Source organism: Tympanuchus pallidicinctus, unplaced genomic scaffold (assembly GCF_026119805.1).
Source record: "Tympanuchus pallidicinctus isolate F22 unplaced genomic scaffold, pur_lepc_1.0 scaffold11, whole genome shotgun sequence".
NCBI classification, from domain to species: Eukaryota; Metazoa; Chordata; class Aves; order Galliformes; family Phasianidae; genus Tympanuchus; species Tympanuchus pallidicinctus.
The window spans coordinates 18465649-18485607 of NW_026294627.1; the positions used below are offsets into that span (position 1 = coordinate 18465649).

Consider the following 19959-nt stretch of genomic DNA (forward strand, 5'->3'; position numbering starts at 1 on the left):
CTCCACTTCAGGCTCTTCAGAGAGCGATAAGGTCTCCCCTGAGCCTCTTCTTTAGACTGAACAATCTCAGCCCACGGAGGAGGCGTGCAGCCCAGGGCATTCTTGATTCAGGAACCTGACCAGGTCATGTTTTCAGCCTCTGCATCCACCGTATCTTTAATCAGCAGATCCTGCGTGCCGTGCTTTGGATGGCAGAGGTGTTTGCAGCTAGCTGCACTCCATCTTCAAGACCTAAGGAAATTATTTTTTTTAATAAGAATTTGTGTAATTTCCCTTGGCACTTCATTCTTCAGCAAGGGAACTGTGGATTTTTGAACAGAAATATTCGCTATCATAAATTTCACATCAGAGAATAAAGGATAGGTATCTGAGGTTTCAATTAAAGATCATTTGAATTGCACATCTCTGCAAACAACAGGAATAGTTTCCTCCTCAATGTTTGCCTTTCTGTTTTTAAACATTAGAGCAAAGAGCCAAGGAAATCATCTTTTTTTTTTCTACAAATGCTGATACACAAGCTGGTGGGGTGAGTGCATATCCAAACCAGCAGTAACTTTGCAAGGATGCAAGCAGATTGAAGCCAAACACCTCAGTTTGCTTTAAGATGCCCCTGTCCTTGGGCACAGCTGCAGCTGTTACACTGACATGACTTTACTCAAGTCAGCAGTCTTTCATCAGCAGATAATTCAGCACATGGTTTTCAGTGGTTGTTACACAGGTGAAGAAGCCTTGTAATTTGGGTATAAAACAACTGTCTGTTGTGCTGAGGGGTTATTATCTGCTCATTGGTGTGAAGGTGATGAATGCTTTGTATTTTCCTGCACAGAGAATGGCAGATTGTTTTGTTTGAATTTTTAACAATGAATTTTTTAACATTAACTTAAGATATATACAGGCAATAAAGACACAAAAAAACTTATACTGTTTCGTTAGAGCCAGAAGGTATGTTCTTCCTTTATTAGAAAAGAAGGTTCTCTTTACTAGCCTTGTTCCCTAGTGGATTTTCAGCAAGGGTGCTAAAAAAAATCTTTCTTGCACACATATAGGAATCCTACATCTTAAGAAGACTGAAAATGTGAACATGCTGATTATTTTAAGAATGTTATTCTTTTCCTGCAGGCAGTACGTAAACAGCACTGTGTGATATTTTATCTTTTTTAAATAATGAAAATAAAAATTATGGCCATTTTCTGAAACCCTGTGTATTCCTTGCAACTATCTCTGCTCAGTTTTTCAAGCAAAATGCTCATCTTTTTGCAAATGTTCAGGTCCAGACATGCTGTAATCTTTGGCGTTTCATAGGCTTTCTACTCAATAGATAAAGAAGACACTCCAACTTTGACTTTTTCAGATGTTAAGAAAAGATTGATTTCCTTACATCTACAGGGGAGCGTAGGATGTGATTATTCCCTAGGTGGGAAATACAGGAGGAAAGCAAACCCATTATAGGTTTTGAAAGAGCTCAATATAAAGTGGAAACCTTGGCAACCCAAGATTCAGTATGAGAATGCGATTGAAGTGGCTGTGAGAGTTAAGGCAGAATTATTTTTTCAGCTTATTACTCAAATGTCTGAGTGTGATCTGGGGAAATACTTGTAGGAAATCTCTCCTGGTGGGGAGAGTTCAGTGCTTTGCACCACTGAGACCTGCTCTTGTTCTTTTCACTGAGAGCCAGTAACACCCAAGTCTCAATATGAGGGTATTGGGTGGCTTCTGCGGCAACTACAGTGCCTCATAAAATTGCTACATGCATAGATTTAGAAACCTCTTGATTTTCTTAGGAGCCTCACAGCCAGATACCTTTAAGAAGCTAGCCAAAAACAAATTTTATGTCCTTCTTAGAGTTAGAATCCAACAGCCACCAGCACCTAGCATTTAAGTAAGTTGGTGGGAACTACTTTTATGTAACCATTTGTACTGGAGAAAATCCATGAAATTTTGCCCAATTTGAAATGGCAATATGTTTTTGTTATTGTGTTATAATAATAATACAAGCTCAGTTTGTGTGCCACAGTTCACATACATTTTTTATGAACTTATAATTAGGGCAGTTTTGGTCTCCTGCAGGTTCCAGCCTTGGAAATGAAGAACAAACCACTCCTAAGGCATCTGCACCTTCTAAAGACATACCCAAGAGTAGCAGCAAGAGCGCAACACAGGTATCGAGCGGCACAGCGACTCCTCGCAGGAGCTTACTTCCAGCACCAAAAACTGCCACTGCACCTGCTGGTAGGTGTTCCAAACATGAGTACTTGAAATGTCATCTTTGTTAGGCCGGGAAATGTAGAAATTTTGTTATGATGCCATTTTGCTGCTTACTCGCCATTCATGGGCGTATTGCCACAGTGCTGATTCAGTCTCCATTTGCATGGGGTCTTTCTGAAATGCATCCAGGAATGCTCCTGTGGTCCATTTGGGTCAGTTGTCCTCCTCTCAGCTTTCTGTGCATTCCCACCTCCTTAAAGTTAGGGCAATGCGAGAAGCAGAAATGTTGTTGACTGAGTGCAAGCACTGCTTAGCAACATCTAAGACGTTGGTGTGTTCTCAACACTATTTTCACCAAAAATCGAAACCACAGCACCATTCTGGCAACCAGGATGTATATATGTCACTGAGAGATTGAGGTACATGGAGATAACATAACATTTTAGTGAATAAAACCGATACCACTGTGTTTCTATGAGGGTAGTGAAGTAGGAGGTTATTTCACCTAAACATTACCTGGATTTGCTCTATCACAAAGACAGTCTGACACAAAGTTTCTCCAAAACCAGCATGTTTTTCAGAGAGCTTTGCTTTAGTACTGCTTCTTGTGAGTTGGACTCTTGGAGCTGGGAAAGCCTAACTATGCCTGTATCTTTCTTTACCTCCTCAGTTTTCATGACTCTACGTATTTGCTCCTAGAAATAATCTATAGTTCCAGTATCACTAGTCTTTCCTTGCTTTTCCACTGCATGTCCAGTGAAAAAGGCCTTATTATTATCATCCACTTTGTAGTCTCTTCTCTCCTAAGATTATCCTTCAGGTTTCATTTCTGATTTTTAAATGTTTGTCCCTAAAATGTTGTTGCTTCATAGATGCCCGTTTAGAGGAAATACTGTGCAGAAAGACAAATCAGACTATTCTTATTCATGACTTTCCTTTAGATTGATAGTTAGGATAGACCACTCCATGGTGTAGGGTGTGGGATTGTGTATATCTAGGCACAGTCGGAAGGTTTTAAATAAAAGAGAGATTCAGTACAAGTGTGGAAGTTCTGTCGAGTTCAGATCAGATTACCAATTTAGATTCCAAAGTAAATAATTTTACATAAATCTCCAGCCTTATCCAATATGGCCCTCCTTAGGCAGCATTTCATCTCTATGTACATCCCCCAGTAACACACACTGCAAGTGAAACTGGGAAGGAGAAGTTAGTACAAAATACAGATAAAGACCTTAAGCACTGAAAATTCCGGTCACTCCATTTTAAGAAAAAATTGCTTGGTTGAAACACTCACAGAGAAGGGCTTTCTGCTACAATCAGTGGCTTGAAGGATCTGATAGAGAAGATGAAGCTGAAACCATCCATCTTAGCTAGTCCACCAAAGAGAAAGTCAAGGAAAGTGGATGTGGTGTTTTGCCTATCACAGTCACAAGTGGTATCTCTCACTTCAGAAAACTGTTTACTGCCATCATCTACACTCACTAAGTGGGAAAAGACCAATCTGTCAACACAATATATGATTTTTTTGTGACCAGATAAAAGGCGACACCTTTTTTTTTTTTTTTTTTTTTTTTTTTGTTTGTCTTTCCCTTTGATTTTGCTGTACATCTCAAAAAAATCTAAGCTGGGCTTGGCTTTAGTCTTATGTTTTCCTGGTTATCAACATCTTTAACAAATGTGTAATATATCAAGCTCTATGATGACAGTAGCTTAGAGGATAAAAGAGGAAGTAGATCACCTGTTAGCTACTTCTCAAAAAGGACCTCCACAGCCTTGTGAGCCTCTTGTTGCTGAACTTGTATTTGCAACTGGATCACGAGAGCAGCTTCTACGAAGAACGGTTGGTGGGGTACATGTCTGCCTTCCATCTCAGCACAGTTTCTCCACAGCCCAGGCCACTGTGGAGTTGGCTAGAAGGAGCAGAACCACTCCAGTTTTCTGTTCCTTTTTACCTCGTGAGCAGTGCTGCTGAAGTCAGCCACCTGGTAAAGCTTTTGAAAAGCAGAGAAACCACAATCATACCTTCTACACTTCCTGTGTATTTGGACAATGGCACAATAGGTATTCTATGTGTAATACTAGCAATCCTAGTAATTATTACTCCTAGAAATAATTGCATTACAGCTTGATGTTGCATATGCATTTATAAACACAAGCTGCATCCCAACCTCCTGTGCATGATATGGCAGCTATGTAAGTAGTGTTTTTAGTGTGAGATGAGGTGCACAGACACTGTATGTATTGTATTCAGGATCTTCTACAAAAGTAAAGAGAATAGAAAGTATTTCACTGAGAGTGAGTCAGACTCTTAAATATAAGGAAAGTTTCTAAAAGAATGGAAAATCAAGTGATGTAAGAAATGTGTTTGTGTTTCAAATACAAAGAATTACCTTATTTTAACTGTTTATGAATAGGAAATGATTTCAAAAAGAAGCATATCTATCTCCATTAATGAGGAAAAAAGAAGCTTTCATATGTTAGATATTACCTGAAAAGACCACCTGCACTGCCAATTCTCATTTAAAAGAAAAAAAGGCAACTGCTGGAGAAAGATTACACTCCTGATATTGCAGTAAAATTACTTGTCAAATAAATTGGGCTAGAGGGCATAGATCACCTTTAATTAATGTAAAAAGAGTTTCGTAACTGCTGCTTTGCAGTGATTCAGATGATGAAAAAGTTCTGGCATGAGACAATAGCAGTGGAAATCCATTGTCATGCTGATTGTTTCAAAGACATGAACCGAATGTTTTTAGACTTGACTTGGGAAAAGGTGCACTTCATCAGCTTTCGGTGTGCTGCACAGCCCTTTTTGGGTGTTATGAAACCCCTTTCATATTTGCACACTTGTCATCATAGAGAAAATAAAAACAAAAAATACTTGAAAGGGAAAACTGATATATGTCCTGTAATTTCACTTACAATTTTAAGCTGTTTTGAGAAATGCGGTGATAACCATTTCGATTATTGCTTTGTATTTTGTTTCAAGACTTAGGTGAAAGCAGCTCTCCATCTGGAACTTTGCACTAAGATCCACTTTGGAAAAGATATAAGCTTCTTCCTTCTGCACTTTGATAAAAATACGTGATCTTTGATGCACACACATGCTGAATTTTCTGTTTTAAATGTCGAAAAATGTAGGAATATTGCAGAAGGAAATTCTCAGAAGCAGATTAACAGCTTCTCACCCTTTTGGGGACGTGTTTTAGAAACCCTGTTGCTTAATGCTCACTGTGGGGCAGTCCAGATTGTAAATGAAACCAGGATCTAATTCTGTTGTAATTTGGACCAAAAAAAAAAAAAAAAAAAAACAACATTGAAAACATGCATTTGGCCTGAAACCTCTTTCTGTGGTTTCCTTTCATACCCTGGTTCTCTTGGGAAAGTGCTTAGGTATCTCAGCTAGCTGCAGATGTTCAGATAAATAGTAAGGTGGCTGGAAAAGTGGCTAGACCAAGCAAAGTCCTGCTACAGGTAGATATTCGGGCATCCGTTAGGGATTGATACTGAGCAAATGCTGCTTCCCTTCTTCATCAGAAACCTGAACAAAGGGATGGAGCACGCTCACAGCAAGTTATTTGCTGTGTTAGAGGTTAGGGCTGCAGTTCGGAGGGACATCAGCAGGCAGGAGAAATGTGACAGCAGGAACTTCATGATGTCCAACAAAGGCAGACGCAAAGCTTTCCCTGGGAGGAGTAATGCCATACAACAGCATAGAGCTAGCTGGCTGGAAAGCAGCTCTGCCAGAGGGCCCTCTTGGGGAACCAGTTTGGTATTTCTGAATGCTATTTTTTGACACTTCAGCTTACCTTCAGCAGACTAATACGGCCCTGGGCTTCCGTGTTTGTGCCTGCAGTTCTGATCTGAGGCAGCAGATCAGCTTGTCTCTTGTTCCAAACCTCAGCTCTGCCCACTGGATGGACTTGGCAGACATCAGTCCGTAGAATTACAGAGCTGAAGGATTTTGTGTTTCTCTGTGTCTTGTTATGCAGTTTCATGTGTGTGTTATGGAATACCTATTTCACCCTATTAATTCTTATTTAATGTTTATCTCACAGACAAGTGGCTATTATTCCCCATAAGAAACCTCATAATTCATGTGCAATGACAGCAGCAATAAAGAATTCATTTGGGCAACTTGTTTCTGCTTGGCCCATTAAATTAAAGACAATCAAAAGTATTGTTCAGAAAACTAACCCAGCCAATTTGTGAGCTTTTACAAGTACCAGTAAATCATATGTATCAGAGCAGGCTGTTAAATGCAATCAGTCAAGATGAAAAATAGGAGGCCAGTGTTATTACAGCTCTCACCAGCGAGCTCACACTGTAAAATGTGCTTCTTTTAATCAGCTTCTGCAAAACCCAGACAACACAGCCCCAGGAGGGTAGAGGATGAGCTAAGGTCAGCGTGAGGGGGAGAAATGAGCACCAGTGTTTCTGTTGGGGATGGAGAGGCAGAACCTGCTGCTGCTGTGTTCTCCCTTGCAGCCACTTCCCATTAAAAACTGAACGGTACATATGTGCTGGGTTGTGTTTGTTCCTGTGAGGAATATGGGGATATGGAGTGCTACGCCGCAGGTGAAAGTGAGACACTCAGCTGCAGGTTTTCCAGCCCCTTCCACTGGAACTGCACTCTGAAACTTGGCTGTAGCACAGCTCTGTAGGAAGTGGCAGTAAAATGCCATTGGATCCATGTAAAATGGCAGTAAGAGAAAGGGAGGCTGTTTTACCTCTGCAGCTAAGATGAGGTGTTCTTAGCCTGAGCTAGCTTGGATTTTTCTATTCAGTGCAAAGAATAGTTCAGATCCTTAAGGGTTGTTTTTGCTTTAGTTTTTCCTGTACTTTTTAACATCAGATACATTTTTTTTTAATGCAGGAAGAAAACAATCACTTTGAGACAAATCACTGTAACAGTCCCTGTCCTTTTTTCTCATTGGATTGGCTTTAAATCTGAAATAAACACAAAGGGAAAACTACAAGTGTCAGCTTTTTCTGCTTCACCAAATATGTAGTCTTTCTTCTCCACCTACTTACTTATTCAAAGCCTTTCAATCTCATAGATCACAGGATGTGCAGAGTCCCTAGAGAGAATTAGACTGCTCTTGTTCTGCAGAATCCATCGTATTTCCAGATTTGCTCACTTTGTCTCAAACGGCGTATGCACGAGAGTGTCATTGCTTGTCAAGGACATGACTAGTTGTAGGTGTCAGGGGAAAGGCAGGAGAAAGCTCGAGGTGGCTATCTGTGTCTGTGAGTGCCTGAAAGCACTTCCTTGGGGTTCTTAAATGTGCAAAGTGCTTTTGTGAACTTATAAAATATGCCTGACAACAGCTGGTAGCCAGCTGAATGCAGCCAGCCCTCTGAATTGTTTGTGACATCTACAGGTTGCTGGGATCTGGTTTGGAGTAAATACTCGATGTGTAATTTATTAGAATCAATCTGAAGTGTGAGAACAAATTGTCCCATTGTACCAACTTTTGAAGATTCAGAAAGGTGCACACAAATATCTGGGCTGGTTCTGCAGCAGGTCCTGAGAAGATAGCTTAAATGGTGAGTGCTTCACTCTGAGCACTGGCCAGGGGTAGATCAGCAGCTTTCTGTGTCTGCTATTTCCAACTAATTTCTGGGTGATTTAACTTTAGTTTCTAATAAATGTTGTCGTTGCTCCTCCTCTTTGATTTGAAGCAGGCTGTGTTAATTAGGAAATGTAAATACGTTTCCAGAACCGTGTGTTTGGATGCAACTTGCAAAAGTAAATGATATAATCACTCTGGTGGGAAAAACTAGCAAGTATTCGTGTATATAGTTACCTTCTGGCCTGAAATATCTATTTCTGTATGAAAGAATAGCTTTTAAAAGAGAGGAAACCAGGAAAAGTAGATGGGCATTTAGCACAGAACTAACTGCAGCTCCCCATTTCCAACCTATGGGCAATAATAGTGAGAGTTTAAGTAGAGTTTATTGCAGGTCAGAATGTCAAACAAATTCGAACAAAATCTGAACAGTGCACGTGTTAAAGAAACATACACTTGTGGTGCTTTGTTTCCTCTTATAGTTGTGTTTGATGTATTTTCTATTATTTTGGTTGTATGCACTTTTGACTTTTCAGACTAGGTATGATGGCCAGAGTCTTATTTTTTTTTCTATGCATTCAGAACCATTGTAATGACTGAACTGAGAGTTGTTTCCTGGTCACAGTGGAGTATCAAACTTCCTATGTAAATGAAAATCTTTGAGTTACTTCTCAGACACTCAGGTAAAGAGCTCAGCCTGCACAACCTCCCGCTGTGTTATGCCCTACAGTACAGCACTGTGCTGATCATTACGTCAGAGCTCTCCTATTTTAAATCTTTGGACAAACTATTTTAAACTTGAAATTCTCTGTCTCTGGGAAGTGAAAAAAGGACAAACTATGTTATTTAGAAATTAATTTTCTGTGCAGGAATTTCTCTTGGAATCAACTTGGTTTCTGAACGTTTCTTTTTTAACAAGCTAGCAGCTGTTGTTTCAAAGGAAAACCCCATTTTTAGAAGGACTTTCTGTACAAGTTCTCATGCAAGTTCTGATGCCAAGGATGGCCCTTTCCCTAAAGGCTCCCTGTGGGTGTTGTGCTCAGCAGGGTAGAAGCAGTCATAGAACTATAATGTTGGAACTGTCCTTTTTTTTGCATTCTACAGTTCTTAAATCTCTCCTTGCGAAGGAGCTTCTGTCAGGATTCTTTTGCTCAGGAGGGAGAACCCAAAAAATGTTGTGAACTCATGGAGGGCAGTTATCCTCACTTCCCCACTTTGTCATCAATCCTTCTTTCCTGTTCTTGCCAAGATAATGCTTTGTATCTTTGTTTGCAACCTTCTTCAAGCTCATTCTGTTGATCCCTCCCATGCAAGGGTCCCTGATGGGCACTGGCTCTGATGCACAGGCCTCATGGTGCCCTGTACAGAGTGATGGAACCCTCAGGGCTCCTCTGCTGCTTTCCTCTGCTTTCTTTCAACTGTGCTGTAATTGGGGAATTGCTATTCCTTGCTTTGTGATTAAGGTTAAGAGCCTGAAGTGATTCCTTAGGTGTTCCCCATTCAAAACTTCTCAAAAGCAGTTATGTCTGTGCCCTTTGTTACTGCTGAAAGTGTGAGGAAAATGCACATCACCTTCTGTGCTTGTGCTTGGCATTTGCCAAAGAAAAAATGATGGATGAGCTTGAGGTATGGCCCATTTGCACACTGTATTTCTATACTGAAAACCACAACAAAACCAAGTTATTATCGCCTGGAAAAGGTAGTGCTCAAATCTATAACCTTGTAAACTATGTCTCACAAAACAAACCATGCTTTTGGCTCACACTTCCCATGTCAGGTTGCTTTTACTGAGTCCTTAGTAATGGAATGGTGCCATAAATTTGTTTCATGTCCTGCTTTGTAGTTAAGTGTAGTGTAGCAGGTGGTAGGCACAGGTAGCTTATACCCTCTGTCACTTCACTGTGGAAAGTGTCCATCACAAATGAGAATCACAGCCTCAATGTCTCCAGTTTACAAACAGCAGAGAAAGTGGAGATGGACCAAAGCAAAGATACGAAGAAGAGTTCTTCATCAGCTGGCATGAACGATTGGCAGTTTCCCTAGGAACAGGGGGAGAGGCTGTTAAGCTTCGGGTGCCATCCTCCTGCAGTCACAGCTGAATGTGAGGCCTGTGTGCATATCCCTATGCTCTTCAGCTGCATTTCCCAAGCAAGTGCTGAGACACTGCTAGGAAATAGGAGCCATGGTTTGCAGTGCGTGACAAACGCTGTATCTGCAGCTGTGCTCACAGGGCCTGACGCAGGCAGAAGTGGCAGGGTGACCCTCTGTCCGAGGGAAACCTGGTGCTGCTGTTGTTACCAGTTGTGGCTTTGGAGAGGGGGGAGGAATCCACTAAGTGTCCCTGAAGTGTATGATTGCCCTATGTAATTATCACTTTTATCCACTGTAGAAATAGCCAGAGTACATTTCTGTAGACCAAAATGGAAGATGGAGTCAGGGTCTGGAGCACAAGTCTTATGAGGAGCAGCTGAGGGAACTGGAATTGTTTAGTGTGAAGAAGAAGAGGCCAGGGGAGACCTCATCACTCTCTATAACTGCCTGAACAAGGTAAACAAGGTGAGAATTGGCCTTTTCTCCCAGGTAACAGCCATAGGACAAGAGGGCATGGCCTCAAGTTGCACCAGGGGAGGTTCCAGTTGGATATTAGGAAAAATGTCTTCTCAGGAGTGGTGATGCATTAGAACAGGGTGTGCAGGAAGGCGATGGTGTCCCCATCCCTGAAGATGTTCAAGAAATCTGGAGAGGTTCAAGAAATCTGGAGAGGGTCATGGAATCATGGAGGGTCATGGTTAGCAGGCTTGATGGTGATGGGCTAATGGACTAGATGATCTCGAAGGTCTTTCCCAACATTATGATTCTATGACATAGCTCTGTGCAATTGCAAGCAGAATTATTAAATGGGTTTCTTTCTGCTTCTACTTTTTTTGAAACAGGCTTGAAGAAAGAAATACAAAAGGATCAGGATGCTAACAGACCAGCTATCTCCTCCCCCAAGAGATCAGCAGTGACAGCCACCAAGCTCCACTCACCAGGTATTTATGAACTCAAAAACTGTTTCAGGGAAGATTTCAACTTGTCGGCTTTGCATCTCTAGTTAATACACTGAAATCTGAGACCTACTATTGTTAGTGAAGATTGATTGTGTCCAAGGCTCATTAAGCTGGTGCTGAGTACAGCAGGCTTTTTTATACCGATACACGAGCTGAATAGCTTTATGTATTCTTTGTTACTGCACTGCAATCATCTCTTTTCAAAACAAAGAGTTGTTGTTATTACATGTTGAAGGGCTTTGGAACATTCTTTTATCATTATATTTTTCTTGTACAAAAGGAACAGATTCAGTGAAATAAAGGACACCTCAAACAATTACCTGGAGAGATATTATGTTATTTGGAATCTACTGACATTGTTGTGCAGAACCACTAAATTTCCTGTATTATTTCTATGCAAAGTTGGAAAAGAGTTCATCTATAGAAAGTCTTCAAACTGCTATTGGGATGCTGTTAATTTACCCCTGAATATTGGATACAAACATGTGGTAATAGTATTTCTAAAGAATGCCATTGTTTATGTACTAAAATGCAGAGAACTTATTTGTATTTTTGTCTACTAGAGTGCATTAAGAAAGGTGTAGGAGACCTAAAGGATTTTGTAAGGCTGGCCTTTTGACTAACCCGACATATTTAGAAAACAAATGGGCCTGGCCCTTCTTATTTTGTTGTGTTTGCCATCTTCTGATCTGTTACCTCAGTTTTCAGACTGTGCTTAAATAATCTATCATCTATGCAGCAATATGATAATTAATAGATATGGAGGGTGGAACTCCTTATTTCCTCATTCGACAGTATATTATAAAACATAAAGGAATTCTGTAGCTCCCATAACTTGCATCGAGAATCTCTTCATTTTTACTAAATTCAGCACTAGTTCTCCTTCCCAAGCAACAAAATTGAGAAGGTTAAATTTAATCCTCGCAGGCACCAACAGAAGTCAGAGTCCTTCTTCAGAAGTTAGGGGAAAAAGATGAACTTAACACTGTCCTCTGAAATGTGTAATTTTCAGGCTGTTTTGAAGCTGGTGAGGTCACCAAGAAAAATTGAAAGAGAAATTTGCTGCAGAGGGTAGCAGGCCAGCAGCTTACCAATGTTTAGAACAGTGGGAGTTCAGTTTCAGAACCATCACTGAAGGTGGTTGTAGCAGCATGGTACAACAGAGCTGGTTTGCTCCTACCAGAAATAGAAAGCAAAATGGTATATTTGCTGGATTGGAAGGGAGCTGACATTGCTGTTGGTGATCATTGCACGTAATGATTTTCAAGGTTTAAGATCGGATATATCCAATTTATGATGACTCAAAACTTCAGATGAAACCTTCATTCGCTCAGGAGGTTGAGTACCTGTTCTCTCTCCATCGGATTCATTTATGATTTCCTATGTGTGGTTATCTCAAATTATGACAAAATTGGTTTTCATTGTAAGGATCAAAGAAGAAATAAAACTCATCTTCATTTATTGTCTTTAGAGTAGCCATGAGCATTCTTTGAAATGACAGCAATAACAAAGAAATAAAGAAAGAGAATCTTTTTACCTACTCAGTAATTTCTCAATTCAGCCAAAGCAGCCATTAAAAAGAAGAAGGAGTGAGTGCAGCAGTGGCTGAGGCAGTACACAGCCCTTCCCCCATGAGGGTCACTAACATAATGCCATGCAGCATTCACTCTTTGTGATGTGGCTTCTGCAGGTAAGCCCAGCACGGCTTCATGTGGACATGAAACAGGTTCTAATATCTCCAAGTGCCATTTCTAAATTGTTTTCCCTCTCTTATTGGTCCTCTCATGTGCACTTCCTGATCTTCAATGCTGTTTTTGGCCATCATGCAAACCTTCTGACATAAGAATTGAATATGAATGTTTTTTTAGCTTTGGATCCAGTCTTTAGAATTTGGGTCAGTTCCCCTAAAGACTAGCAAAAGTGTTTTGAAACGCAGTCTTGTAGGAATCCCCATTTTATCTGTTATACAGTACTATTCCTGAAGTTTGTGTGCAGGTAGGAGTGTGCCTTCAAGACTGTGCCATCTATTTCTGACAAGTGTCACTCTTCACATTGCTTGTTATCAGTACTCTCAAAGCTGTGGCCTCAATTCTCTTTCCAAAATGTTAAAAGTCGAACAATGAAGAGGCAAACAGATGGCATGCCCCATGCTAATTCTCATGGACTGTGTTAACTGTGGCCACATACTTGCTATGGCACCTCAGGTAAATAAAGGAGACCTGAGAGTTTTGAGGCAGATCAAAGGGGTTCCATGGCTTTAGTGATCGATAGCCCCCCCCCATCAGCACAAAGGACATCCAGGATCAGGGCCAGTGTCGTTAACATATACCCTGTTTTGTGCAGAGCAGCAGAAGAGCAACGTCAGTGGCAGAAGAAGCTTAGTAAGCTGCTTTTAAATGAACTGAGAAATTCAGAATTTTTCCCTATGGAAAATACCAGTTTAGTTTTCAAAGACAGCTTATAATACTGACAAGGACATCATAGAGATGTGTACTTCAAATATTCCACTGAGCAGGATTGCTAGAGAGATAGAAGATAAGACAATGGGCTTTATCCCATTGTTATGTTGCTGTTGTAATTAAATCTGAACTGATTTCTGGGTCTTCTTCCTACACTTCTTTGTATGGCTTCTGTTGTATCATTATCACACTTCCTAAACTACTAGACAGTTTTATACTAAAAAAGACAGATATCTGTGGCTGTTACTTTTATGAATTGCTAGTTTTCTGAAAATGCCTATTGTCCAGTTCAGAGTCCCTTTAAGTGAAAGAAGGAATCTGTAAGAAAACATCATTCTTGGGGGAAAAAAAAGGGTAACCACTATGCTGGTTCATAATGCCAGAAAGCCCTCTCTGGCGTCTCCTGTTGTATTGTTTGGATCTTTCAACATGATGAAGTTAGTCACGACATGTGAAACTTAGTATTCCTCTTCTTTGCAAATGTAAGTCATGGGAACAGAAAGTTTTAAAGTCTGTTCTGTAGCTATGGGTCTATGGCTCTTTGCTGCAGCAGCACAAGGTACTGAGGCTCAAGGAGCATCTTTGCTGGTGCTGGCTCCGTGTAGCTTAGCCTTGAGCAAGGATGTAGTAGAGCAGGTTGGGAGATAGGCTTCCAGTGGCTGCATGTGAGCTGTGGATAGGTGTGAAAGGTAGGAGTGCACTCCCGGGACTTCACTTGGGGAAAGAATTTTTCTGTTTTTTTAGGAAAAGGATGAGTAGAATCTGTGGTTTCTGTGGGACGAAAGACTGTCCCCTGCTACGTTCATTGCTGAGGGCTGGTTGGAAATACTGCTTCTGTGTTATTTTTCAGGAATTGTATACATAAAACTATAAGACACCTTTCTTCAGATCCTTGAATGCCTGACCTTTCCTGTAACAAAGAATTGTTCAGCTTTCGCCTGTTTTCAGGCCAGTGCTCACCATCTGCAGTAACATACAGAAGCTGCAGAAACAAGGTGTCTGACTGCTTTCTCTAAGAAAGAGATAAAAAGCATCAGCCGATGAGAAGCTGAGAGCAGCAAGAAAGCTCAATGTGCTGGGCAGAGGTGTTGGTCAGCTGACCATAGAAGTTTTCAGAGGAGACTTCTCAGCTCAGAAGATAAAGATGAAACACGTTGGCCAAGCAGTGACTTGGGCAATCTGATCCCACCAGGGCACTGCCACTTTTGCTTCATCTTCAGAACTATGTATTAACCTGCAGAGAAATGGATAGTCATCTCAAGCAAAATATGAACTTCAGATTTTTATTTTTTTTTTGAAAGTCATCACACACTTGAATGAGCACTACAAGAGCTTGTTATGTTACAGGGCTGATTCTCATCAGATACACATCACATCTTTGTGCTTAAAGCAACTGACCTCAATGATCTCCTCTCTTCTGTAGGACATCCCAAGCAAAGGTCAACCACCCCAAGAAATGTATGTTCCCCCAAACCAGGAGAGAGTCGAGATGCTGAAAAGCAGTTCATCCAGAAGCTGAAGGAAAAGTGTGATGAGCAGTCCCGGCAATTAAGCAATATCCGAGATGAGCTTAAAAGGACCAGGTGTGGCTTTGATGTCTTTGCCATAACAACACAGCACTTCTGCAGGCAGGTAAGTGCAATGAACACTTTTTACTGTTGCCTTTTTACACCATTCACTTGCACAAATTTATTTCACAGTTATTGAAGTTCTGTTCTTGGGAGTATAGCAGTGTAATTCATTTGCAACTGTTAGTGTGAGAAAGGAAGCATAATTGGATACCATGTATTTGAGAATCAAAGTTCAGAAACTTGGAAGAGGAAGAAATGTAAAAAAATCCTTTGTCACATTTCTTATGGATGAAGCAAGTAGAGAAAGTCCTGGTCTTTGATTTGCAGATGGAATGGAGGGTGTAGCTGAGACACTTGCGAATGAATGAAAACAGTCCGTGCATTTAGACAACCAAAGGTGATAGATGAAGGAAAAGATGTTATTTCTCACAGCATGTATCTGCTGTTCCCCTTCACCGCAAGTCAGGAAGAATGGTCACTGTTACAATGGAGCAGTTCCTGAAGAGTGGAAATAACATTAACTCAGTATTTATGAGAATACATTTAGCAGGTATAGAGGACATTGTTGTCAGCACCTAGAGAAGCTTGTTTATTCACTGTATCCAAGACAAAATGAGTGAAAGGGTGAGGGAGTTGGGATTGTTTAGCTTGGGGAAGAGAAGGTTCTGGGAGACATCACTGCGATCTTCCAGTACTTGAAAGGAGCTTACAAGCAGAAGGGAGACCGAGTTTTTACACAGGTAGGTAGTGACAGGACAAAGTGGAATGAATTATCAACCAAAGAGGAGCGGTTTAGGTTAGATGTTAGGAGGAAATTTTCACTCTGGGGGTGGTGAGGCACTGGCACAGGCTACTCGAAGAAGCTGTGAATGCTCCATCCCTGGAGCTGTTCCAGGCCAGGTTGGATGGGGCCCTGGGCACTCCGATCTAGTGGTTGGCAACCAGCCCAACACAAGGGGATTGAAACTAGATGATCTTTGGGATTCCTTCCAACCCAAGCCATTCTATGATTCTATGGCTTATAGGTATTGCTTCATTCAATCTAGCTGGGCTCTGAATCCTAACCTGGCTCACCTGATGCCCGTCTGTTTGGTATCCCTGAAGTAAAACTACTGTCACAACTACTTTGTAACATAGGCAGATGATCATCAGCAATAGGACCCAAGGTTTCAGTAATATCCTTGATAGCCTATTTGTCTACTTTTAGAAGGGACAAGTAAGTTTGCAGTGTTACATATGGGGAAGAAAAACAAAAAACAGAACTCATCTCCAGTCTTTGCAGATTCTGAAATATTTCATTCAGTTATTTTTGGTATATCAGTGCAAAAGGTTACCTTTGAACAAATACCATGGTTCATACTTTTCCCTACATACAAGCCAGTCTTGCTGGGGGAAGCTTGTCTGAACTGATTTTTTTTAAGTACTGCTTTAAATAACTTCCTAGGGGATTTTTTCCCCTCTATTTTTCTTTTGTCTTGACATTTCTGGGCCTGATGGGCATTTGTAGTGCCTTTTTTTTTTTTTTTCAACTGACTGTGGAGTGTCCTTGATTAAAGCAGAAGGAAACAAAAACCAAACAAACAAAAAAAAAGAGGCGCATCAGTGTCTGCACAGTTTTGTCTATGTGTCATCCACTGGGGAGAGATTTTTCATCTAATGCATCATTCACAATTTGCTGAAAGAATTCTGGAAGTTTGGGCATATCTCCTTGGTGTCCTCTGGATATGTTTTAAATGAGAACAGCTGCTGCAGCAGAGTTTTGAGATGACTCTCATCCTGTTGATGTGTGTTCAATCTGTCCTGAGAATGCCTCCTAAACTGAATGCGGTAGGGGACTTAATTTAATAGAGTCCTCTCCAAATTCTGAGTGGCTATGCCTACTTTTCCCAGGCAAAGGCACTCTAGCCTCTCATGGTGATGAGCTGCACAGTCAGCCTGAGACCAATAGTTGTTATCCTTCAGGCACTCACGTGTGGTGCCCAGGTCAGGACCCTGGTTGCCTTTTTAGTGAATTAGAGGCATGTGGGCACTTCCCAAAGGCTATCTGCAGAACCGAAGATCTGAATTTAATATTGATAGACTTGTCTGTATCCATTGATAACTGTAGAGATGCCAAAAGCCTACTGCCCTTGTATTTCGTGCTTGAGAACCTACATGTATTGGGACAATCTGGGACTGTTCATGCAGTTGCATAATTGTGCAATTTATTGCCTTGCAACATAGGCTCAGGCTTCCAAGTTTTTGAGTGGCATTTGAAAATATGATCTGTAGACATTTCTGAGACAGCATTATTGTCTGAAAGCTTGAGCAAAATTGTTAGGATAGCATGGAAAAAGAAACTTTTTTCATACTTTTCTCATTGTAAAAATAATAAAAATCATACGTGTTTGTTTCTGAGAAGCATGCATGCAGAATGTTTGAGGTCTGAGCAGGACTGCAGTTTGCTGAGAGAATTATACACACTTAGGAATGGGAGGGGTCTTATTCTAGAGAAGTTGCCAAGAAGGCCAATAGCATCCTGGTACTCTGTCTCCTACAGGAGAAGCAGGCTGGGCTAGGTGGCCACTCTGCCTTTCAGAGGAGGATGTGTTTCCTGACACAAAAAGCAGTCAGTGACTGCAGAGCCTGGGCAACTGGCAGACCATTCCCAGACTGTAAGGAGCTGCTGAAGTGGGAGGAATCCCCTCTGCAGAATTAAAAGAAGAAAAAAAGTAGCACAAAATTTGTGGGGATCCTAACCCAAGGGAGCCCTGAAGCATCGTGTTGTCAACACAGACCATTTGCTGGTCTGACAATGCACAACAAGGAAGAGAGAAGGGACACAGAGTCCCTTCTGTAACAAGAGTAAGTGTACTCTAACAAGAGTAAGTGTAAAGTCTAGCACCTGGACAGATAGAACAGATAGAATGGGCTACAGGTGTAGCTGTTTGTGCCTTAATGGATCACTTCACAGATGGCCAGAGAACCAAAATAGCGTTTAAGACCACATTCTGACTTCCTTATTGCTATACATGTCAGCATAGCCACATGCACACAGTCACACTTGCATTATTCTGTCTGTGCAAAGCCCAGGGTGTGTATTTTACCATTCTGGTATGTACCTTAATGATACCAGCTGAAAACGAGCCAGCAGTGTGCCTAGATGGTCAACAAGGCCAACAGCATGTCCTACTTGTAGTGGGCATGTGCCTCCCTCCATTCACTACATCTGACCTTACTGGTCCCACTGCATCTTGCCCTCCCCAGGTGTCTTACAGACATGTTTAACTGTGGGAGAAAGAGAATGATGATATGTAGTGAAGAGTGTACACCATGCAGCAGTACTGCATGTACAGACTGATTAAACATCAGCTAAGCCAGTTTGCTATCCTGGGGAAAAGCCTGGGCAATCAAAGCCAATGATGGTTCCCAGTGGAACAAAACAAAATCAGAGCAGAAGTTCTGACATCATAGTCATTTGGTCAGCTGTGGAAAGTAATAATTGTAGTGCCTGTGGACAACTGTTTTTAACTGTTAGTTAATTAGTTCAGGCCCTCAGAAATGCACACAAGACTCCTGTTGACATTGGAGATTACCTCAAACTTATCGTGGAGTACATTTAGTTTGTGCTATGACAGATACTGATGGATATGGAGATGATATCATGCAGACTTCTCAAAGCAGATATCACCAACAGCCTCTCTGACTTGGATCTCTCCTGATCCTCTCTGGCTTGTTAAGCACAGTAATAATGACGGTCCTGACCCATCTTCAGCGCTGTTCAGCAGCATGTCCAGCAGCAGTTCCTCTTGGAAATGATAACAGTGCCATCTATAGGACGTTAGCCCAAAGTGACAAAATTGTACTGTCACAGCAGTGGTTGTGAGAAAACTACTGAGAACAGAGAGAGGAACCAGGAGCTTCCCTGGCGTTCTCCATTCTGTGTTGCAGAGGACAGGCCGGGCAGGCTATGCTGTTCTGGAGCAGTGCAGGATATACATGCACGGCAGCCTGAGGTTTGCTGCCAGTTTGGCTACAAGGCTGCAGGTGACACTTCTGGTCCATCCCCAGCTCCGTCTGCCCCACGATACCTGTGTTCACTAGTGAAAAGCTCTGTGCAGTGGTAGGATAGCAGCTGTCTGATCTTAATGGACCCTTTGAGAATGAGGTGATGGAAGAGAATGTACATCGTGTGGGTTGGGTTTTTTTGGTTTGTTTGTTTTTTTTTTTTGCAGTCAGTTATTGCAATCAGGACTCATCTGGAGCTGCATAAAGTGCTCCAAAGCACCAGAGAACATGCAGGACTGCCAGCTGTGCCAGACAGCACCTGCTTTGCAGCACAGTTGTCCTTTGGCACAGCAAAGAGAGTGGAAGCTATGGGAGGAAGCAAAGATCTCTGCGTACATTGCTCATGTGGTGTTCCCTGAGCACACCTTTTTATTCCTTCCCCACTGCGCAGTCCCCAGTGACCAGTTGCTGAGTGAAGATAATTAGCCCTTGATTAACACAATTTCTGTAGATAGATAGACACCAGAAGATTGTGCTGCCATTCCACAAGACCTGGGCAGGCTAGAGAGATGGGCAGGGAGGAACCTGATGAGGTTTAACAAGAGTAAGTGTAAAGTCTAGCACCTGGAGAGGAATTACCACATGCATCAGCACAGATTAGAGAATGGCCTGCTGGAGAGGAGCTCTGCAGAGTAGGACCTGAGTGTTCTATTCAACAGCAGGTTGGCCATGAGCCAGCAGTGTGCCTCTGTGGCCAAGAAGGCCAGTGGTATCCTGAGGTGCATTAAAAAGAATGCAGCCAGCAGGCCAAGGGAGTTGATCCTCCCCTTCTACACTGCCCTGGTGAGGCCACATCCGGAGTACTGTGCCCAGTTCTGGGCTCCCCAGTTTAAAAAAGACAAGGATCTCCTCAAGGAGTCCAGTGGAGGGCCACAAAGACGATAAAGGGCCTGGAGCATCTCTCCTATGAGGAGAGGCTGAGTAACCTGGGTCTGTTCATCCTGGGGAAAAGAAGACTGAGGGGAGATCTGATTAAAGTTTGTAAATATCCGAAGGGAGGTTGGAGGCAAATGGATGAGGCCAGTATCTTCTCAGTGGTGCATAGCAATAGAAC

General features: G+C 41.8%; 1 protein-coding gene across 2 annotated transcripts in view; it reads left to right on the plus strand.

Annotated features, from left to right (window-relative positions):
• Nucleotides 1-19959, plus strand: part of MTUS2 (microtubule associated scaffold protein 2) — a 253265-nt gene that overhangs the window by 188005 nt on the left and 45301 nt on the right. For both annotated transcript variants that reach the window (XM_052671410.1, XM_052671409.1), the window contains exons 5-7: nucleotides 2068-2229; nucleotides 10712-10810; nucleotides 14711-14919. In XM_052671410.1, coding sequence (XP_052527370.1) covers nucleotides 2068-2229; nucleotides 10712-10810; nucleotides 14711-14919 — 470 coding nt within the window. The remainder of the gene's footprint in view (nucleotides 1-2067; nucleotides 2230-10711; nucleotides 10811-14710; nucleotides 14920-19959) is intronic.